Source organism: Martes martes (genome assembly GCF_963455335.1).
Source record: "Martes martes genome assembly, contig: scaffold_302, whole genome shotgun sequence".
Lineage (NCBI taxonomy): Eukaryota > Metazoa > Chordata > Mammalia > Carnivora > Mustelidae > Martes > Martes martes.
In genome coordinates, this window is record NW_027666459.1 from 24,910 (window position 1) to 47,305 (window position 22,396).

Consider the following 22,396-nt stretch of genomic DNA (forward strand, 5'->3'; position numbering starts at 1 on the left):
ACATTGGGGAAAGTATGTTCTATGGCGAGTACTGTGAATTGTATAAGACTGATGATTCACAGACTTGTACCCCTGAAACAAATAATACATTATATGTTAATTAAAAAAAATAAGTTAAAAAAGTCATTGGATTTGGGGCACCTGGCTTGCTCAGTCAGAAGAGCATGTAACTTGATCTTGGGGTTATAAGCTTGAACCCCATGTTGGGTGTAGAGATTACTTAAATTCTTTTTTAAAAACTCATTGGATTAGACCTATAAAACATTTTTTAAAATAACCAAATTTTTACTACCTTATTTTACATATGCCAGAAAAATTTGAATTCAATGATAGAAGATAAGAAGATAGAAGTAAAGATCAGGACTAGAAAATGAGAGTAGAAAAGAATAATCTAGGAAACTGGTATCTTTTTTCTGTCTTTTAATGAAAGGGTTCCTGATAAGTGTGAATTTTTAGGTATTGATTTTCTTAAAACCACACAAGCCATTTTCAAATCACTATTCAAACACATGTGAGTGGAACATCCACTAAACAGCTGTAGGAAATAGACTTTGATGTCAGAGACTTGTATTCAAATTCCAACTAATAGGTTACTGGGTGTATCAATTGCATAGAGTAATCAAATTTTTCTTTGTAGAACTTTAAAATAAGCCCACTGAAACTTGAAACAGTTCTTAAATATGGTTTGGTCTCCAAACTACCAATTTTGAGGGACTGATTTTCTTTTTTTTCCAGTTTACTATAAACACACCACCTACTCCAGAAGACCTCATGTTAAGTCAGTATGTTTACCGACCCAAGATACAGATTTATAGAGAAGATTGTGAGGCCCTTCGGCAGAAGATTGAAGAGTATGAAAGTTTTTGTGTGTGTGTTTTGTTGGATGGGTGGATAATCTGTGTGGTAAGGTTTTAATTAGGCATTGACATAGGAAAACTTCCGTTCATGGCATTAATTGGCGGTGTCATATGGAATGTGGAAAAGAATCAGGTTTGTAGGCAGAAAGATTGAAGCTCAATCCTGGCTACAGCACTAGCTATGTAACTTTATGTAAGATATTTAACCCTTCATTTCAACATCCATAAATTAGGAATAATAATACCTACTCAGTAGGTAGAAATGAGCAGTAGCATTAGTGTATATAAAATATTTTTACGCCATTTGTAGCAGAAAGTGTGTCCTCAGTAAATAGTTAAAAGGTTACGATATCATGAATTGATTGCAAAAGAACATCGTCAAAAGTAGATAATAGGTATTTATAAATTATGTCTGAAATGAAGATTATCTTTGGGTTTATAGTTTTATCACATTTGTCCTTGATTTGCAGGTCAGAAAGTACATGATATTACACAGATTATTGCTCAGTGCTTTGGTATATATAGATCCTGCATACTAATTTACAGATTAGGTATGTCTAAATTCCCTCAGGTAAATTAGACTTGCAACCCAAAATATATTTTATATCATACTTATCTAGAACTATTCAACTAAATTTAAACCAGCCTAACAAACAGAAAAGAAATAAAATGATTTTTAAATAACTATTTAGTTTTTAAACTAAAAAGTTAAGATGCTGTTAGATTATAATACTGCAGATTTGCCTGATACTAGTTTTTCATTCAACAACTATATATTGAACACCCACGCTGTGCCAGGCACTGTACTAAGTACTAGGGTTCATCACTGAACAGGACAGTAAAATTTTTTTTCTTCATGTTGTTTGAAAGAGTTAAGTGTCTAAAAATTTGTCTTAGAATATTTCATTTTGAATAAATTAAGATCTCACACACAATGCACAGTCTGTTTAGATGTGGTCTACTATTTGATTTTATATTTATGTCCTTATATATAATATATTCCAACTCTGATAGAAATTTATTTCTCATTAATAAGAGACTAATATATAATTTTGCTACGTTTACAAATGCTGTTGTATAAAGGTGAGATAAGACTGGGAACTGACCTGGGAACTTTTACTTAAAATAATAGCTACAAGTTCACAATTATCCATTGATAGGCCCTAAGGATTCTTTAAAAGCAGCATGTTTTCATATTGGAACAAGTTGATTGAGATTGTAAGGAAGTTTTTCTGATTTGTAACATTCTTGAACTGTTCTACAAGTGTTGAAATAATCAGGCTGACCACTGTTCTTGAGTTAATTTCCCCCTTTTTTAATGTAGAAAAGGACTGGGAAGGATTAAATTAAGCATGCCTGTAAATCTGAGTTGCTTCATTCAAGCTGACTTCTGAACCCTGTGCTAATTATTAACTTTTCTATATTTTAGATTAAAGCTTTCTGCATTGAACCAGGAAAAACTGTTGACTGATGTAAATAGGAACCTGTGGGAAAAAATGAGACACTGCTCTGATGAGGAGGTATTTTTAATTCATTTTCTGAATAGGAATCAGTATAGATATTTTGAACCTGTTTATTGTGAAATAAGTAACTGTTACTTGATAATTAGTGACAAGTTCTTTAACTTTTCAGGTATAATATGCTAGTGAGGTTTTTATTTAATTACATGAGGAATTTTTAAAATACATAATCTTGGGGCGCCTGGGTGGCTCAGTGGGTTAAAGCCTCTGCCTTCAGCTCAGGTCATGATCCCAGAGTCCTGGGATCAAGCCCTGCATCGGGCTCTCCGCTCAGCGGGGAGCCTGCCTCCTCCTCTCTCTCTGCCTGCCTCTCTGCCTACTTGTGATCTGTCTGTCAAATAAATAAAAATAAAATCTTTAAAAAAAAAATACATAATCTTTTCAAACCAAAATGTCCAATTAAATATATGAAATATGTTTAAAGTTCATTTAGAATTTCCTCCTACTTGTTTCACTTAGATTTAGATGAGGAAAAGATTTATTTTAAGTGGTTAAATAGGACCTCATTTATACACTTGATCTTAGCCAAAAGGCCGAGAAGCGATTAGGACCTCATTTATATTGCTCTAATATATTAAGAGTTTTATTAATTTAGGGCCTGTCATTTTCTAATTTGTACTATGAAAAATGAATTAAAAACAAGAATTAAAACTAAAATCTTTGGGTCTGTTTTTAAATTACTAAATGTTACTAAGTTTGCAAATGAGATGTGCCCTGCCTTAGGAATCAGTCTAGGATAGGCAGAATATCCCACAGCAGCTGAACCAGCCTTCCCAGACCATTTGTCTTTCTTAACTCATTTGTTTTAGTACACCTTAACGTTTGATTTTCCCTTGCAGCTGAAAGCCTTTGGAATTTACCTGAATAAAATAAAATCACGTTTTACCAAGATGACTAAAGTCTTCACTCACCAAGGAAAAGTAGCTCTCTACAGCAAGCTGGTACAGTCAGCTCAGGTAATTTGAAACAGTTAACAGCATAGAAAGAAAGAGGTATTAAAATTACTTTATAGTGATTATAGAATACGAAGAATGTTTCCTAAGGAACATGTTTCATAAAGAGGTAGGTTTCAATTAGTCAAAAGTGGGAAATCTGGCATCTTGAGTAATTCTAGAATATATTTACTAATATGGACCTGTGTCTCATCTGAAATCTGTTATCTATTATACATGTTGAAATAAAACAATATAGGATTCTGCTCTTCCATTGCCAAGGACTATACTGTAGTATTCTCTTCCTCATAGTCCAGACCCAACTGTGCATGTTTATTTTTATTTGTTTATTTATGTTTTTAAGTATTCTTTACACACAACATGGGGCTCAAACAACCCCAAGATCAAGAGTCACATGCTCTACCAACTAAGCCAGCCAAGTGCCCCTTTGTGCACACGTTTAAAGTCGCATTTCCCAAAATGAGTGTACTCTGCATTAAAAAAACTCTCTTTCCATTGACAAATAATTCTGAGAAACATTATGTGCCATATTCCCCCTTGGAGAAATGTAATAGGTAGCATATTAAAGTCTAAAGTCAGAAATAGGGGCGCCTGGGTGGCTCAGTGGGTTAAAGCCTCTGCCTTCGGCTTGGGTCATGATCCCAGAGTCCTGGGATCGAGCCCTGCTTCGGGCTCTCTGCTCAGTGGGGAGCCTGCTTCCTCCTTTCTCTCTGCCTGCCTCTCCACCTACTTGAGATCTCTCTCTCTGTGTCAAATAAATAAATAAAATCTTAAAAAAAATAAAGTCAGAAATACTTTTTTTAAGTCTAAAAGGAGCAAAACATGCTATAATTCTGTTTAGTTATTTGACCATAGAACTTTTTTTTTAGGAATTCTTTTTTCGGGGGCACATGGGTGGCTCATTTGGTTAAATGTCTGCCTTCAGCTCAGGTCATAATCCCGAGGTTCTAGGTTTAAGCGCCTGTCAGGCTCCCTGCTTAGCGGGGAACCTCCTTCTCCCTCTCCTTCTGCCACACTCTATCTCTCAAACAAATAAATACTATTTTTAAAAAAAAGAATTCTTTTTGGGGAGCACCTGGGTGGCCCAGTTGTTTAAGTATCTGACTCTTGATTTCAGCTCAGGTAGTTATCTCCGGGTTGTGAGATTAAACCACAAGTCACACTCCATACTGGGTGTGGATTAAGATTCTGTTTCTCCCTCTCCCTCTATTATTCTCCTCCCCCATCTAAAAAATTTTTTTAAATAAAAATAAAAAATAATTCCTTTTTGGGGAGAGCATCTGGCTGGCTCAGTCAGTGGAGTGTGAGACTCTTGATCTCAGAGTTACAGATTTGAGCCCCATATTGAGTATAGAGATTACTTAAAAATAAAATCTTTGAAAACAAAAAGTTTTTTTTAAGTAATATGTATTTAGCATCTTATATTACATAGAAATACTGTAATAAAGGAAAGTACAAAAAATAAGTTTATAGTAGTCTGTTACGTATGCTTTTTAAAAACATTTTAAGTCCAGGCTTGAAGCTTCGACCTTCATTTTAAGATTTGCCTGTTCATGATATAGCAGTATGTCAGCGAGTTTAACCATTTATAATGTTTAAGTATTTTGTTTAGAGGTTTAACTTGACAATATAATATTGTGTGTTTAGAATGAGAGGGAGAAACTTCAGATAAGGATAGATGAGATGGACAACGTACTTAAGAAGATTGAAAACTGTCTCACTGAGGTTGAAATAGGTAATGTGTTTTGAATACTTTTCCAAAAGAAAATTTAATTTTGTCTAAATGCTTCCCTACAGTACAGATTGCTGGTATCACTTATGTCAAGCCTTGTATTAGCAACTTGAGACATTAAATTAGAGCAAAATAAAACTGCTTTCCTGTGGTCATCTGCAACACAATCAACAAGAAATGCTCAAGATAATAAATCTCTTTAGAAAGCTCTTCATAATCTAGACCATAATCTTATTTTTTAAAATAGATGAACTTATTGTCTTCTTTGAAAATGACCTCTCCTTTCAGTTTGATCTCTCATAATTCCACATAGTTAGTGTTATCGTCCTGAAACTGCTTTCTCAAAGATCACAAAATTCCTCAAAATCATCAAATTTGGAAGCTCTTGGTCCTTCACCATCTTGACCTCTAAGCATTTGACACTGCTGATTATTTTCTTTCTGCACCTTTTATCTCCCTATGCCTCCGTGATATTGTACTACCCCGACTATTTGCTTTCTTCCTGAGTATTTCTTTTAGTCCTTCTGTTTGTCTCTCTCTAATCTCCTGTGTAGGCATTTAGATTTTATTATCTACTTATTCCTATGTTCTCTCCCTTACTGCTTTCATCTGCTTTAACACTTATATTTGTATAAATGATTCCCAGATTCAGTTTAATTCACCTGATACTGTGCTTAGCATCAGAAAAAAAGATATTGTAAACACAGATTTTGACTTTCAGTAGCTTATAATTATTCTGAGCTAAGGCATCGTTAGCCTCTCTCTTGAGTTCCAAACTTAACCTTTCTAGCTTCCTGCTGAACTCTATGCAAAAATATTTTTAGGTACCTTAAACTCTGTGTGAATAAAATGGAATTTTATTTCTAAAATAAAGCCTGAAAACTTGCTCTCATATGATGTTTCTTATCTATATTAAAGGCATTGCTATTGTTATAAACTGTAAAAAGCTAAAAACTTTCTTTGTCTTTGAGTTTCTCTTATCAAGTCCTGTCATATCTACTTCTTCAGCATCTCTTGTATTCTTTCCCATTCCCATTAAGGCTATCATTAATTCTGATGTGCTATTTCAAGTTTTCTAACTAATCTATCTACACTCTTACTTCATTCTATCTCCTTCCAGTCCAACCTGTGCATTGCTGCCAGATTAAATAATTATGAAGAACAATTTTCATTATTTCATTGAAAAACTTATCTTTCCATTTATAACAAAGTCCAAACACCAGACCTTGACATTTAACATTCCCCATTTTTTTTCTCCAGTCCTTTATAGATCTTCCTTTCTTAGATGATTTACTTTTAGTTTTTATTATGCATCCCAAATTCCAACCAAATCTTGTCATCTTTATGCCGTAGTGCCACTGTCTTTGCTAGTACATTCTTCTGTTTTCTACTAAAGGAGGTAGTCATCATCTCTCTTGAGCTCCTATAGCTATTTTGTTAGTCCTTCTTATAGTAGCCATACATCTACTTGTAATTACACTTTCTTTTGTGTAGTTTATCTTCCTAACTAAATTGTAAGCTCCATGGAAGAATCAGCTTTTATTTTTGTCCATATCCCTCAGAGTTCTTAACACTATGCTTTGTTTTGAGTATAACTGCATTGCATTGATAATACGAATTCCATAATCTTGACTGCCCTACCCCTTTGTTCATTACCTTTCTCTCTACTTCACAGACAAAAAAATAGAAGCTATTAGGCTACAACTTCTAAACTTCCTATTGTCATACAAACTTTTATATATCTATATTCATTCTTTCATCCATCCTTCTTTTCCCTGAGACCAATCTTTCCACCTAAACTTTGAGTTCCATCCCCTCTTCTTAGGAATTTCATATCACTGATGTTTCCTTATCTCTTATATAGTCCCTGCCTCCTCTCTAAAGGATATATTCACCTCTCTTTTATCTTTAAAATACCAAAAACCACACTTCCCTCCCTAGGACCTACTAACAAATAGCTCTCTATTTCTTTCTCATTCCTTCATTATTCCTTGTGCAAGTACACTGAGTACCTACTTTGTGCCATGTACAGTGCTCAGTGCTAAGAATACTATGGTGATAAAAAAACAAAAACTTTGGAGTCCCTGAGTGGTACAGTTGGTTAAGCAATCTACTCTTGGTTTAAAGTCAGGTCATGATCTCCGTGTTGTGAGATCGAGCACCCCACAATGGGCTCCAGCTCAGCATGTAGTCTGCTTAGATTTCTTCCTCTTCCCCCATCTCCTGCTTATGCACATGCTCACTCACTTGCACTCTATCTCTAATAAATAAATAAATCTTTAAAAAAAAAACCAAAAACTTTTATGGCCTTGTGGAGCTTCTCATCTAGAAAAGAATATAAGAATTAAACACATAGGGGGTGCCTGGGTGGCTCTGTTCGTTAAGCATCTGCCTTCAGCTCAAGTCACGATCTGGTCCCGTCCTGGAATGGAGACCCACCTCAGGCTCCCTGCTCAGCAGGAAGTCTCCTTCTCCCTCTGCCTCTCTCCCAACCCCCACTTACGCTTTCTCTCTCTCGCAAATATATCTTAAAAAAAAAAAAAAGAATTGAATAGTTTTATGGTAAGTGGTTACATGGTAAGTGGTTACAAAAGAGGGGTTACGTGGTACTTCTAAGGTCCTGAAATAGAAATCTAACCTAGTCAGGTCAAGACCAGTTCCCCTCTGAGGAGGTGGCATTTAAGCTAAGAGCTGAAGACTAAGGAAGAGTTAAAGTGAGGGGGGGAGAGTAGACTATTGAATACGAATACACATGCAGAAGCTCTTATGGGAAAGAATATACCAAGTACAAGGTCTGAAATAAGGCCAGTGTGGCTAGAATAGAAAGAGCATAAGAGAGAACATGATCTGAGCTAAAGCTGGAGATGTCAGCTTTAGGGGTCTGGCCATGGAGGGTCTCTTAAGGAGTTTTGACTTATAAAATAAATTTATATAAAGAACTAAAGAGAAAACATAAAATATTTTTAAGAATTAAAAAGAACAGGAATGCCTGGGTGGCTCAGTTGGTTAAGCATCTGCCTTCAGCTCAGGTCGTGATCCCAAGGTCCTGGGACTGAGTCCCACATTGGGCTCCTTGCTCAGTGGGAGCCTGCTTCTCCCTCTACCTGCTGCTCCCCTGCTTGTGTTCTTTCTCTCTCTCTCTCTCTCTGTGTCTCTGACAAATAAGTAAATAAAATCTTTTTTTTTTTTATTTCTTTCTTTGTCAGAGAGAGAGGCAGATGCACAATGACTGAGCCATCCAGGCACCCCAATAAATAAAATCTTTAAAAAAAAAAAAAAGGGAAGAATTAAAAAGAACAGGAGTGCCTGGGTGGCTTAGTCAGTTAAGTAGCTGCCTTTAACTCAGGTCATGATTCCAGGGTCCTGGGATCGAGCCCCACATTGGGTTCCTGCTTCTCCCTCTCCCTCTGCTGTTCCCCCTGGTTGTGCACACACACACTCTCTCAGTCAAATAAATAAATAAAATCTTTAAAAAGAAGTTTTGTTTTTGATATAAAAATCTAAACTCGGTTTGGATCTGGGAAGAGAAAGGGATTTTAAGGATGAGGTTTTAAGGTTTCAAAAGCAAATTAAAATCTTAAAATGTGCATGCATGCATTTGTATATGTGTATCTGCTTGTATATGTGTTCCTGCTTCTTGTCCATGGGATTGCCTAAGAATAACTTTGATGTATGCAAATTATATTTAAACAATTTCCACCTCAAAATGGCCCCTGAGAAGTTGCTGTTTGGGAGATCATTGCTGTACGGCTTGAAGTTCACTTGTCTGCCACTAGAAGCAAGTCTTTGTATGAAATTATAATTATAGCTCAGTGCTTTATTGGTGAGGAAGATGGGGAATGATGAGTGCTTGTAAAATATTGTTAACTCTTCATTTTGGGACCATCTTTTTTTCTCATCTCTGGTTATTTTTGACTGAGGTATTCTAATGCACATTGCCTACTTAGAAACTAAGAATTTGGAGGATGAAGAGAAAGACAGTCCTATGGAAGAATGGGATTCTGACATGAAAGCTGCAGAGAAAGGTAACTGAAGAGGTGCCTGGGTAGCTCAGTTGTTTGAGCACCCAATTCTTGATTTTGGCTCAAGTCTTAATCTCACGGGCATAAGATCAAGCCCTGCATCAGGCTCTGCACTCAGTGTGGAGTTTGCTTGTCTCTCTCCCTCTGCTCCTCCTCTTTTTTCTTTCTTTCTCTTTCTCAAATAAATAAATACATAAAAGCTTAAAAAAAAAAAAGAAAGGTAACTGAATTAATTAAGGATATAAATGGGGAAAAAACAATCTATTCTTTATTTAGGTGAGATTAAATGATACAGAATTTTCAGTAGAACAGATGATTTATGTAGCAACATTTTAATGTGTCCATTCTGATAAATTTGTTTTGTTTTCTTTCCAAAGAACTAGAACAGCTGAAAACTGAAGAAGAAGAGCTTCAAAGGTCAGCCTTCATTTGGAATGTTAGAAAATAAGCTAAACTTTACATGACTGAATGACTTCTGCCTCCAAAAACTGAGGAGATGAGGCACATGAGTATTGACTTAAGACTGACTCAGGGCTTTTGCTCCACCTTAAACCTGACCCATCTTAGTTGACAACATTTTCTAAGCACTTACTGTTTATAGGGTGTTAATCCAAGGTAGTACTTCTCAAGCTTGAATAATATCAGGATCCTTTCAAAGAAAATTAACCTAGCATTAAGCTGTTTTTATATTTTACTTTTATAATATACTTAATTATAAGTATAAAATGAGGTGTATTTTTCTTATTGTTATGGATCTCATTTAACTATAAGACTGAAATGAACCAAATATAAATAATGACAAACTAATAAAATTCCAACTGACAACATTAATTTGACAGTTGATAATGTTTGGCTAAAATTAATACTAGCAAAATGACTAACGAGGTATAAGTTCTCTTTAGCTCTAATAAACTAAAAAAGCCAAACACAGGCATCAAAATTATGGCATGTCTCAGTTTTAAGGTGGGCATTCTTATGACCTACATCATGGTTATATTTTATCATCAAAACAAAGAGTAAATTTTAATAATATTAAAGAATATGCAAACCTTCAAGGATGCCTTCATGGATCCTAATTTTGAGAACCATTGATTTAAGCCTTTCCTAATTAGACCCACATTTCTAGATTAATGCTTATCAAAGAAAGAAAGAGAGGAAGGAAGGAAGGATGAAAGAAGCCTAAGAAAACAAAAATGGATGCCATTCACTTCAGTGGGGAGCTGTCTAGCATGTGACTTTTTGACTTTTTGACTAAAATAAACCTTTATTTTAATGGAATCTAAATTGTGACAACAGCTTTATCTCACTCTGAATACCTGCTTTGATTTGCAGAAATCTTTTAGAACTGGAAGCACAGAAAGAACAGACCCTTGCTCAAATGGACTTTGTACAAAAACAAACAGATAGAACTGAAGAGCTACTGGATCAGTTGAGGTAAGGAAAAGTAGGTGTCATTAGTTTGTGTTTTATCCTGTGCCTTCGTAATTGTCTAAATCTATTACAGCAGTTGACATGTGTTTGTTATATGTATCGCTATTTTAACTTATAATACTATACACTCTAAAAAAGAGTCATGTACCCAACATCAAGTATAGTGGCTCAGTGGGTTAAGCCTCTGCCTTCGGCTCAGGTCATGATCCCAGGGTGCTGGGATGGAGCCCCGCATCAGGCTCCCTGCTCAGCGGGAAGCCTGCTTCTCCCTCTCCCACTCCCCCTGCCTGTATTCCCTCTCTCACTGTGTCTCTGTCAAATACAAGAATAAAATCTTTAAAACAAAAGTATTGATTGTCTCCCAAGCCAGTAGAAAAACTTCAGCAGCTATTTCTGGTACGGTTAGCATGGTATCAGAAGTTAACTCTCTTCTTCTAACTCAGAAAAAAATTCTTTGTCTCTCTTTCTTTCTCTCCAGTTTGTCTGAGTGGGAAGTCATTGAGTGGAGTGATGATCAAGCTGTATTCACCTTTCTTTATGACACAATAGAACTTACCATCACCTTTGGAGAGACAGTAGGTGAGTAGCAAAAGTAAGGTAATTCCTCTGCATGAAAATGTATAGCAAACTCACTAAAGAGTCCAATCTTTATTTTAATACAATAATAACTATTGACATAATGAAAGTACTGCTGAAAATCTTAGAAAAGGTGATCACTTTAATTTCTGATAATAGAATTTTGTTAAATAAGGAATAAAATAAAAATTCAGCTAGTGATACACAATGGAATACTATGCAGCCATCAAAAGACATGAAATCTTGCCATTTGCGACGACGTGGATGAAACTAGAGGGTATCATGCTTAGCGAAATAAGTCAATCGGAGAAAGACAACTATCATATGATCTCTTTGATATGAGGAAGTGGAGATGCAAGGCGGGGGGGCGGTTGGGGAGAGGTAGGAAAAGAAAAAATGAAAAGATGGGATTGGGAGGGAGACAAACCATAAAAGACTCAATCTCAAGAAACAGACTGAGGGTTGCGGGGGGGATGGGGGATGGGAGAGGGTGGTGGGGGGAAATGGACATTGGGGAGGGTATGGGCTATGATGAGTGCTGTGAAATGTGTAAACCTAGCGATTCACAGACCTGTACCCCTGGGGATAAAAATACATTATATGTTTATTAAAATTAAAAAATAAAAAAATTTAAAAAAAAATTCAGCTAGTGAAAGTTGACCTTCGTTGGATTACATTAGATGATAGAAATTTTACATATCCAAATAATGGGTCAGCATACTATTTGCATCTGTTTTTCTGAGTTCCTTTTCTCCATCTGTGCTTGTGATAGAGGATTTACTCTAATGGTTGGTGACTCTTAACATTTTTTTGTACTTAAGTTAACCTAAAAAGTTAATTGGAAGTTCTGTGTTTGGTAGGCTTATCAAAGTAGGTAGAATCACTTTATGGTGCCTGGACAGAGTTCTAGCTATTTTGTTGAGAGTCTCCTGTCAGTGTCTTTTGGTCTTTTCTCTGAAACAGTTTCAACATGGCCAACCAAACTTCACAGTCTCCCAGCCTCCACACATGATGCTCCTTAAAAGTTCCTTTTCTCAAAGAATACCATTGGGGCACTTGGGTAGCTCAGTTGAGCGTCCGACTCTTGGTTTCAGCTCAGGTCATGATCTCAGGGTCCTGGGATCAGGCTCTGTGTTCAACACAGAGTCTGCTTGTCCCTCTCATTCTGCTCCTTCCCTACTCATGCTCTCTCTTTCCCAAGTATATAAATCTATAAAATCTTTCAAAATAATATATAATAAAAATTAAAAATAATTTTAAATTATTAGTAATTTATTAGTAATTAAAAATAATAAACTAATAAACTGCTACTACTACTACTAATAATAATAATAATAAAATCTTAATAATAATAATAATAATACCATCAACTTCAGTCCAGGTCCAAAATTAAACTTAGGAATTAGAGGTATCTGCCTGACTCAGTAGAGCATGCAACTTTTGATCTCAGGGTCATGAGTTCAAGCCCAACATTGGACGTGGAGCCTACTTTAAAAATAAATAAATAAATAAATAAACAAAAAACTTAGGAATCCCTCTGTATCTCTCTATCCCTTATCGGACATATCTAATTAGTGATTTTAATTTCTTAATATTGACCCACATTTCTTTGTTTCCTGTCAATAGTCATCTCTAACCAAATGGCTATAATAACATTCCAGCTGGCCTTTCTGAATCCTCTCCTTTTCCTCTCCAGTTCATCTTCCTTCCTGTAGCTTTGGTGATCATGGTGATTGCTGATCATGCACCTAATATTCTTAGACTAATGATCAAAATATTTGTTATGGCCTATAATGTCTTACATGAATTAAATTTTTCCTCCTTTTCCTGCCTCATTAAACTCTTCTCTGTACTTTGGCACATCGATTTCTTTCATTTCCTTTTTATTTCCTTTTTTTTTTTTTTCTAAGTAGACTCTACACCCAATGTGGGGCCTTAACTTATGACCCTGAGGTTAAGAATTGCATGCTCGTTCTACTGAGCCAACCAGGTGCTCCTCTTTCATTTCTTTATAAGATCCTGATCTCTTCATGCTTAGCCATGTTCCATCCTACCCCAGGACCTTCATGATGATGTTTTTTATGCCTGGATGCCCTTTCACTTATCTTTGTCCATTTGAACTGCTATAACAAAAATGCCATCAACTGGGTAGTTATTGAACAACTGAAATTTATTTCTTATATTTCTGGAAGCTGGAAGTCCAAGATCAGGGTGTCAGCATGGTCAGGTGAGAGTCCTCTTCCGGGTTGCAGACTTCTCATTGTATCCTTACATACTGGAAGACCAAGCTGTTTAGGGTCTCAGTTATTACAGCATTAATCTCATTCATGAGGGCTCTGCCCTCATGACCTAATAAATGCCTTCCAAATGTCCATCTCCTAATACTATCACAGGGAGAATTAAGATTTCAATATATAAAATATGATGGGGGACACAAACATTCAGACCATAGTACTCCCTTTTCACTAAATAAATTTCTGTTAATAATCCTTAAGAGCTCAACTCAGTTACCACTTCTGCAGGAAAGTTTTCCTTGACTCTCCTTTTACCCACTCCCTCTACTATTTGCCCTCTTATTATACATATTCTCATAGCTTCCTGTGGTTTTCCTTAATAGTGCTTATCACTGATTGTAGTTTTTGGTGTTTTTTAGTGTAATTATCTGTGTATCCCCCTGAGGTATAAGCTTTTTGAGAATATAAATTGATTGTCTGTTTGTCTCATTATCATATCCCCAGTGCCTAACACATAGAAAATATTCAACAAAGTCAAAAGAATCCAAATTTGAGAGACAGGAGATAACTCTAGAATTTGGAGGAGGAAAGCTCTCCTGGCTACTCATTACCCCAATGCTAAAAGAATAAATCATTTTCACTGTATTTGTAAAAAGATAGTCAGTATGAAGAGATCATAGTCATTTTTTTATATGGTGCCTGAAAATAGTATCTTTGCACAGAAGTTAGGAGTCAAGGAGGAGGCCTTGCTAAATTTACAATAAATGTACTACACCTTAAATTTCCTTCAAAGACTTGCCAGTAAATGTAGTTCAGCAGCCTCAGGGGAGCTTTTACCATTATTCTTACCAAAGAATAATATGATTCAAGAATACACCTTTAGGAGAACCTGGGTGGCCTAGTTGGTTAGGCATCTGCCTTTGGCTCAGGTCATGATCCCAGGGTCCTGGGATTGAGTCCTTCATTGGGCTCCTTGCTCAGTGGAGAGCCTGGTTCTCCTCTCTTTTCCCCTTAACCCTACTCATGCGTGCACACGCTCTCATTCTTAAATAAAATCTTTAAAAAAAAAAAAAAGACACATCTTTAACTGCCTATATAAAAAAAAACCTGCTACCCAGAAAGAGTAGGATTCTAAAGTACTGAGTTGTATGTGGCTTAAAATCAGAAAATAAATAATGGGGTGTCTGGGTGGCTCAGTCAGTTAAGCATTCCATTCGATTTCAGCTCAGGTCATGAGATACAGCCCTGTGTGGGGCTCTGCACTCAGCATGGCCTCTACTTGTCCCTCCCTCCCTCTACTCCTCCTTCCCCCCTACCCCTGCCTGGCTTGTATAGGTGTATACTCTCTCTCTCAAATAAGTAAATTAGTAAACAAACAAACAAACAGTACTACTCTTATTCTGGTTCTTCCTAGTTGGTCTCCCTTTCCTGGACAAGGCTTATAGGAAGATTGTTGACCTGAATTTTCAATCTCTGTTGGATGGTAAGTTCAAACAACTCATCCACTAAAAATGTGTTGAATATTTACAAATATAATTTGCTCCTTGAGAACTCTTTCATATACAAAGTAAATATAAACAATAATAATAATAATAATAATTTGTCCTTAGAAATGTGTACTAGACATAAAATTTCTTGGATAATGTTCTAAATGTTGGGTAGAATTTTAAAGAAACTTTTTTTTAATATTACTAGATTTTAAGCAATGATTAATGATGACTATTTCCATAATTCAAAAATTACCATTCTGAGTGCTTACACTATATCAAGCATTTGTGTTACTTATATCAACACTTTGAAGTAAGTATTCCTTGTTTTATAAATTAGGCAACTATAGCTCAAAAGAAGTAAGCGTGTTTAGGATCCCTCAGGTTGTAAGGAGAGGCAGGATTTAAACTCATTTGCGTTATATTTAAACCTATGGTTTTAAGCAAGTTCTATTCCGTATATGATAAAGGCTTGAGTTTTTATAAGAATGTCTATGGGGCACCTGGGTGGCTCAGTTGGTTAAGCATCTGCCTTTGGCTCAGGTCATGATCCCAGGGTCCTGGGATCGAGTCCTACATCAGGCTCCTTGCTCAGTGGAGAGTCTGCTTCTCCTTCTTCCAATCCCCTGCTTGTGCTCTCTCTGTCAAATAAATAAAATCTTAAAAAAAAAAAAGTCTAGGGCTCCTGGGTGGCTCAGTGGGTTAAGCCTCTGCCTTCGGCTCAGATCATGATCTCAGGGTCCTGGGCTCGAGCCCCGCATCGGGCTCTCTGCTCAGGGGGAAGCCTGCTTCCCCCTCTCTCTCTGCCTGCCTCTCTGCCTGCTTGTGATCTCTCTCTCTGTCAAATAAATAAATAAAATCTTTAAAAAAAAAAGTCTATGTTCACTATATATACACATTGATTTATGTGCTTGAAAATAAAATGGAGAGGATACTTAAATACCTAGTAGTGTGAAAGTATTTCTAGCTTATGTGTATAAGATATTTGAAAATAAGTAATACCCTGTTTTGATGTGTTTTTTTCCTTCCTCAGAGGATCAAGCTCCTCCTTCTTCCCTTTTAGTTCATAAGCTTATTTTCCAGTACATTGAGGAACAGGAATCCTGGAAGAAGAAATGTACAACACAGCATCAAGTACCTAAGGTAAATCTGATTGAAATATTTTAAAGGAAAATTATGTTATCTGTCCCAAAAAACAGAACTGAAATGTTAAGTATTTAACATTAGATCCCGAAACTATAAAAATATTAAATTGTTTAACTTCAAAAAAAGAGCCACTAAAGGAAGCGGTAGCATGGCCGAGTCTAAAAAAGCCTAAAAAAGGCTTTTTGGTCTAAAAAAGCCATTAAAAATGGAAATGTTTTCATAATTTTTCCCCCAATTTTTCCTAGATGCTTCAAGAAGTCTCACTGGTAGTGAGCCATTGTAGACTCCTTGGAGAGGAAATTGAGTTTTTAAAGAGATGGGGACCAAATTATAACCTAATGAACATAGATGTGACTAATACTGAGTAAGTATATTAGTTCCCCAGGGCTGCCATAACAAAGTACTACAAATTGAGTGGCTTAAACAACCACAGTTTATTGTTTCACAGTTCTGCAGGCTAGAAGCCTGAGATCAAGAACTTAGCCGGGTTGGTTCTTTCCGAGGAGCTGTGAGGGAGAATCTGTTCCATGACTGTCTCCTATGTTCTAGTGATTTGCTGGCAGTCATTGGCATACCTTGGCTTTAAATACATAATCCTAGTATCTGCTTTCATCTTCACATGATGTGCTTCCTGTGTGCATGTTTATGTCCAAATGTCCCCTTTTTATAAGGACACCAATCATTTTGGGTTAGGATACCATCTCACTCCAGTAAGACCTCATCTTAACTAATTAAATCTTCAATTACATTATTTTCAAAATAAGGTCACATTCTGAGATACTGGAGGTGAGGGCTTCAACACGGATGGCAGGAGGGGACATAGGTCAACCTGTAACAGTAAATAATGAGTCAAAAATGTATTAAAAATGATTTAATGAGTTTTATGGCCAACAATGAAAATGATACTAGTAATAATAACCTTTGTTCCAGATTTTTTTTTAAAGATTTTATTTATTTATTTGACAGAGATCACAAGTAGGCAGAGAGGCAGGCAGAGAGAGGAAAGGAAGCAGTCTCCCCACTGAGCAGAAAGCCCGATGTGGGGCTCAATCCCAGGATCCTGGGATCATGACCTGAGCTGAAGGCAGAGGCCTTAACCCACTGAGCCACCCAGGCACCCCTGTTCCAGATTTTTTACCCACTGTCCATTTAATAAGGACAAGTAAATAATGTACCTTCTAAGTTTCACATACGAGTATAAAAGGAAAATGTATTTATTTCACTCTGTTTTTGTTTTGTATTTTTAATTGAGGATCTTGTCTTTTATAGATTGAGACTTTTATTCTCCAGCTCTACAGCATTTGCAAAATTTGAGATAACTTTGCCTCTCTCAGTCCATTTTCCAACTGTCCCATTACCTTTCTCCATTCAAAATCACCTTGGAAACATTGGGTAAGTAAAAGGCCAGCAGGATATGGCTCCTGAATACTTTTTTACCTATGTTATATCATTTGAAGGAGCTCTCAAAGTGGTCAGAAATAATGTATACCATTATTGGATATACCAATAATGGATAATCCATAGTGAGTGCCAATTGTCACTTCTCTCTGACTTCATTTTGAAAAATTTGTTCTCATAAAGTCAGTGGCCTCCATTTCTAGTTCCAGTGGATGCTGGAGATCATTGGTCTATTCTTTTATACTTGCTCTACTTTTTGAATACTCTTAACCTAAAACAGGAATGAAGAAGGGGGAAAAAATGGGCATAAGCTTAGCCCGGATCATATATAAATAACTTCTATGGACTTAAAAACAGAATAATCACGTAATCACTTAATAACCACTTAAAAAGTTGTACAATCATAATGCTTTTATAACCAGATATAATAATATTTCATTCTGACTATATATTTTGTGGCTTTTTAGACACACTGCTGACAGTTTTTAAGATGGTAGAGTTTAGAATACACCCACCTCAAATCCATCACCCGACAGTTGATATTTTTAGCTAAGTCTAGATACCTTATAGTTCATAAAGGATTGCTCTTAGGCCTTGTTTTTGGAATCTCAGTTCCTGTTGGACAGACTATTTCTAGAAATGCCTATTTGTGCTTTCTAAGAGACTCAGAGACCATACCCAAAAACATGAATTCCAATGAAATGGAGGTAAGTTTCCGGAAAAATTAATGAAACTTTTGTTCTTTCCAGCCAAGATGAAATCACTGCAATTCTATCTAAAGTGCCACTGGAGGACGACTACCTAAAGAATGTAGTCAAGCAAATTTACCAAGATCTGCTTCAGGACTGCCATTTCTACCACTAGACACATGGACTGTAGCTATAAGAGCCAAGCACAGTGCACTTCATAATGATATTATGTCAGCTTATCTATCTCTGTTTAATTTTTTTCTTTAGGTCATAGAAAGAAGCCTAGTAAAATTCCTTCTGATGACGTTATAGTTAACTTGTATGCTTAGTTTTTAAATCTCTGCAGTCAGGAATGATGGATGGCCTCAAATAGCATATTATCAAACTGCCGATCTTTTTACAAGAGGTTTAAATAGTAGAACACTTAGGGAAAATTTCTTCTAATTAAAGTTGTGCCCTCTGCTATAGAACAAGCCCTGAGAAGTAACTTAAGTATAAGAAGAGCTGTCACCAGTAACAAAAACATTAACCATTTCCTCATATACAGAACTATGATTTTTAAGATGTCTGGCTTCTGTCTACCAGATATTTCTGGAATAGAGATATATCTGTCTACAAACTATTCATCCTTCTTTTTCTCCATTCCAGAAATGTTAAGAAAAAGCAATAGCCCTCAGCTATTCAAATGGTTGCCATCTTTTCTTGAGGACCTTGCCTTCTTTTATTATATAATGTCTATTAATGTTTTCTTATGTATAGTTTTGTAGAGAAAGTTAATTCATTGTGGCTCAGTACATATATGTAAATTTTTTTCTTTTGTATATTTGTCATGTAGCAAGGAGATATATATAGAAATACGTAGAGCTGTATAGAAAGATACTCTTCTGTCTGGGCAGTTTCCATCTTTCTGAAGGATGCTTTACACCAAGATTCTCAGTCTCTTTCTATTAAATAATGGTATTTCAAACAATATCACATTTGAAGCTACGAGTTTCGTCAAGTTCTGGCAGTAGTAATGAATTTAATGTGAGTATTTGTTTCTCAAGCCATACACAAATATAAGCATATTCATTGATATTGAATGATCAGTATTATCTTTGAGATAGATAAATATGAGAAAACTTTAACCCAAACTTTATTCAAATCCTAATCATGATAAATTTTGTTTCTTTTATATCTAATTCTAAAGTATATTTACATTTTTAAACTAATTCATCTTAATATTTTGCTTTATACTTTAGGATCAGGTTAAAGTCCTATGGGTCTCATGAATATTATCTTCTCTCTTGAATTGTCTTTTACTTTTGAGCCTTTGGTCAAGAAGATCACATGGTCTTTTAAGCTTCAAAAGTCAACATAAAATTTATTTTCCATAAAAATCAAGATGTAGATGTTCTTTATTTCCATGAACTCCTCGAAAAACTTAGTCACCAATACCAATATGGTCTGTTTTCCATGAAATTTAAATTTGTTTTCTTAATGGAGTTGTTTAATTTCTTTTCTGTAAACCTGAAAAGTAGAAGTTTTGTTTTATGCATTTTGGTAACCTGGTATGGACCAACTCCAGGAATGATTTGGCTTGTAATTATGGTCTCTGCTTCCTGAGTTTGCCTACATGATTGTAATATTTACTTAATTATTTGCATTTGTATTTGTTCAAAGGATTGGCTATTTTTATAAAATTTTTTGGAAGTTGTTCCTTCACTGTTTAGAAGCAGGTTGGTTTTTGCCCTATTAAAATAAGTTTATTATAGGAAATCTTTTTAAGCAGTGTCATTTATGAAGTGAAGAGGTTTTTTGTTCTTTGTTTTTTACCGTGTATTCAATAAACATTTGAAGATATACCAAAGAAAGCTCCTTCTAGAAACACCCACTTATTTGAAAACTGAGATAAGATTAAAATATGTCAGGACCTGAGTATAAGAACCAGATACAAACCATAGTTATCCCTATGTCTATGTCTCTGAAAGACAGTAAAAGAAAACTATTTGAAGTTCCTCAGGAAACTATCGTTTCTTTTTTTTTTTTAATTTTTTAATTTTTAAAATTTCTTGTCAGTGTATCAGAATTCATTGTTTATGCACCACACTGTGCTCCATGCAATACATGCCCTCCATAATACCCACCACCAGGCTCATCCAACCTCCCACCCCCCACCCTTCAAAACCCTCAGATTGTTTTTCAGAGTCCATAGTCTCTCATGGTTCATTTCCCTGAAACTATCATTTCTATGAGCTAATGGAGTGGTTCTCAAAGCCTAGTCCCTAGACTAGTGTCAGCTTCACCCCAAACCTGCTGAATCAGAAACATTAAGGGTGGGGACCAGTATTCTGTGTTGTGGTTTTTATCCTTTTCTTCCTTTTCCCTTTTTTTTTTTTTAAGATTTTATTCATTTATTTGACAGAGAGATAGGGAGAGAGCAAAAGTAAGCAGAGTGGCAGCAGAGGGAGAGAGAGAAGCAGGCTCTCTGCTGAGCAGGGAGCTCAATGTGGGGCTCAATTCCAGGACCCTGGAATCATGACCTGAACTGCTTGACCAACTGAGCCACCCAGGCTCAGTTGGTTTTTTCCTTTATTTTTTTAAAACAAATTCACTGAGGGGCACCTGGATGGCTCATCTATTAGGCATCTGACTTCATGATCCCGGGGTCTTAGGGTCGAGCCCCATTTTGGACTCCTTCCGCCATGGGGAGCCTGCTCCTTCCTCACCCTCTGCTGCCACTCCCCCTGCTTATGCTCTCTCTCTGTCAAATAAATAAATAAAAACTTAAAAAAAAAAAACAAACTTGGGGTGCCTGGGTGGCTCAATGGGTTAAAGCCTCTGCCTTCAGCTCAGGTCATGATCTCAGCATCCTGGGATCGAGCCCCACATCGGGCTCTCTGCTCAGCAGGGAGCCTGCTTCCCCTTCTCCCTCTGCCTGCCTCTCTGCCTACTTGTGATCTCTCTTTGTCAAGATAAATAAATAAAATTTTAAAAAAAAACTTCTCTGAAATATAATTGACATCATACAATTCACCTATTAAAGTACACAGCTTAGGGAACGCCTGGGTGGCTCAGTCGGTTGGGCATCTGCCTTCGGCTCAGGGCATGATCACATGCCCTGGGATTGAGTCCCACATCAGGCTCCTCGCTCAATGGGAAGCCTGCTTCTCCCTCTGCCTTCTGCTACCCGTGCCTCTGCTCACTTGCTCTCTCTCTCTGACAAATAAAATCTCTAAAGTGCATGGTTGGGATACCTGGGTGACTCCGTTAAGCAACTGCCTTTGGCTCAGGTTGTGATCCCAGAGTCCTGGGATCAAGCCCTAAGTTGGGCTCCTTGCTCAGTGGGGAGTCTGCTTCTCCCTCTCCTGCCTACTGCTCCCGCTGCTTATGTACGCACGCTCGCGCTCACTCACTCTCTCTCGTTATCTCTCTCACTGTCAAATAAAATCTTACAAAAAATAAAATTTTTAAAAATTGGTATATATACACAAAGGAATACTACTCAACCTTCAAAAAAAGAAACCTTACCGTTTGCAACGCTGTGAATGGAAGTAGAGAGTATTATGCTAAGTGAAATAAGTCAATCAGAGAAAGACAATTATATGATCTCCCTTGTGGAATTTAAGAAACAAAACAGGATCATAAGGGAAGGGAGGAAAAGTTAAAACAAGAAGAAATCAGAGAGTGAGACAAATTGTAAGAGACCCTTAATCATAGGAAACAAACTGGAGGGTTACTGGGGGGAGGAGGATGGTGGGATAGGGTAACTGGGTGATGGACATTAAAGAGGGCACATGAGGGGTGCCTGGGTTGGTCAGTGGGTTAAAGCCTCTGCCTTCAACTCAGGTCATGATCTCAGGGTCCTGGGATCGAGCCCTGCATCGGGCTCTCTGCTCAGCGGGGAGCCTGCTTCCCTCTCTCTCTGCCTGCTTCTCTGCCTATTTGTGATCTCTGTCTGTCAAATAAATAAAAACTTAAAAAAAAAAAGGGCACATGATGTAATGAGCAATGGGTATTTGATGAATCACTAACCTCTACCTCTAAAACCAATAGTATGTTATATGTTAATTGAATTTAGATTTTAAAAAATGAAACTGTGATAGTTGTTTGCCAAATTTCCTCCTAACTTATGGTTTTATTTGACTTTATTTATTATAGGTTTTGCCATTTAGAATTTTAAAGACATGTAATCAAATGTATCAATATTTTCTTTTATGACTTCTGAGTTTGTGTTATATTTCGATTCTCCCTACTGTAAGATCTATGATTTCTCTTAGAACTTTTATGGTTTAATACTTTACATTTATGTCTTTGAATCGATTGGGAATTTATCCTAACAAAGGTTAAGGATCCAAATAATTTTTTTTTC

General features: G+C 36.4%; 1 protein-coding gene across 1 annotated transcript in view; it reads left to right on the forward strand.

Moving 5' to 3' along the window:
• The window catches only part of KNL1 (kinetochore scaffold 1), a 43,510-nt gene extending 23,619 nt beyond the window's left edge, over positions 1-19,891 (forward strand). The window contains exons 9-21 of the mRNA XM_080831563.1: positions 736-851; positions 2,287-2,377; positions 3,217-3,333; positions 4,978-5,065; positions 9,010-9,087; positions 9,462-9,501; positions 10,417-10,518; positions 10,994-11,094; positions 14,740-14,808; positions 15,846-15,955; positions 16,204-16,322; positions 17,228-17,350; positions 18,106-19,891. Of these exons, the coding sequence (XP_080687689.1) occupies positions 736-851; positions 2,287-2,377; positions 3,217-3,333; positions 4,978-5,065; positions 9,010-9,087; positions 9,462-9,501; positions 10,417-10,518; positions 10,994-11,094; positions 14,740-14,808; positions 15,846-15,955; positions 16,204-16,322; positions 17,228-17,350; positions 18,106-18,220 (1,269 nt within the window). The 3' untranslated portion in view covers positions 18,221-19,891. The remainder of the gene's footprint in view (positions 1-735; positions 852-2,286; positions 2,378-3,216; positions 3,334-4,977; positions 5,066-9,009; positions 9,088-9,461; positions 9,502-10,416; positions 10,519-10,993; positions 11,095-14,739; positions 14,809-15,845; positions 15,956-16,203; positions 16,323-17,227; positions 17,351-18,105) is intronic.
• The last annotated feature ends 2,505 nt before the right edge of the window (positions 19,892-22,396 follow it).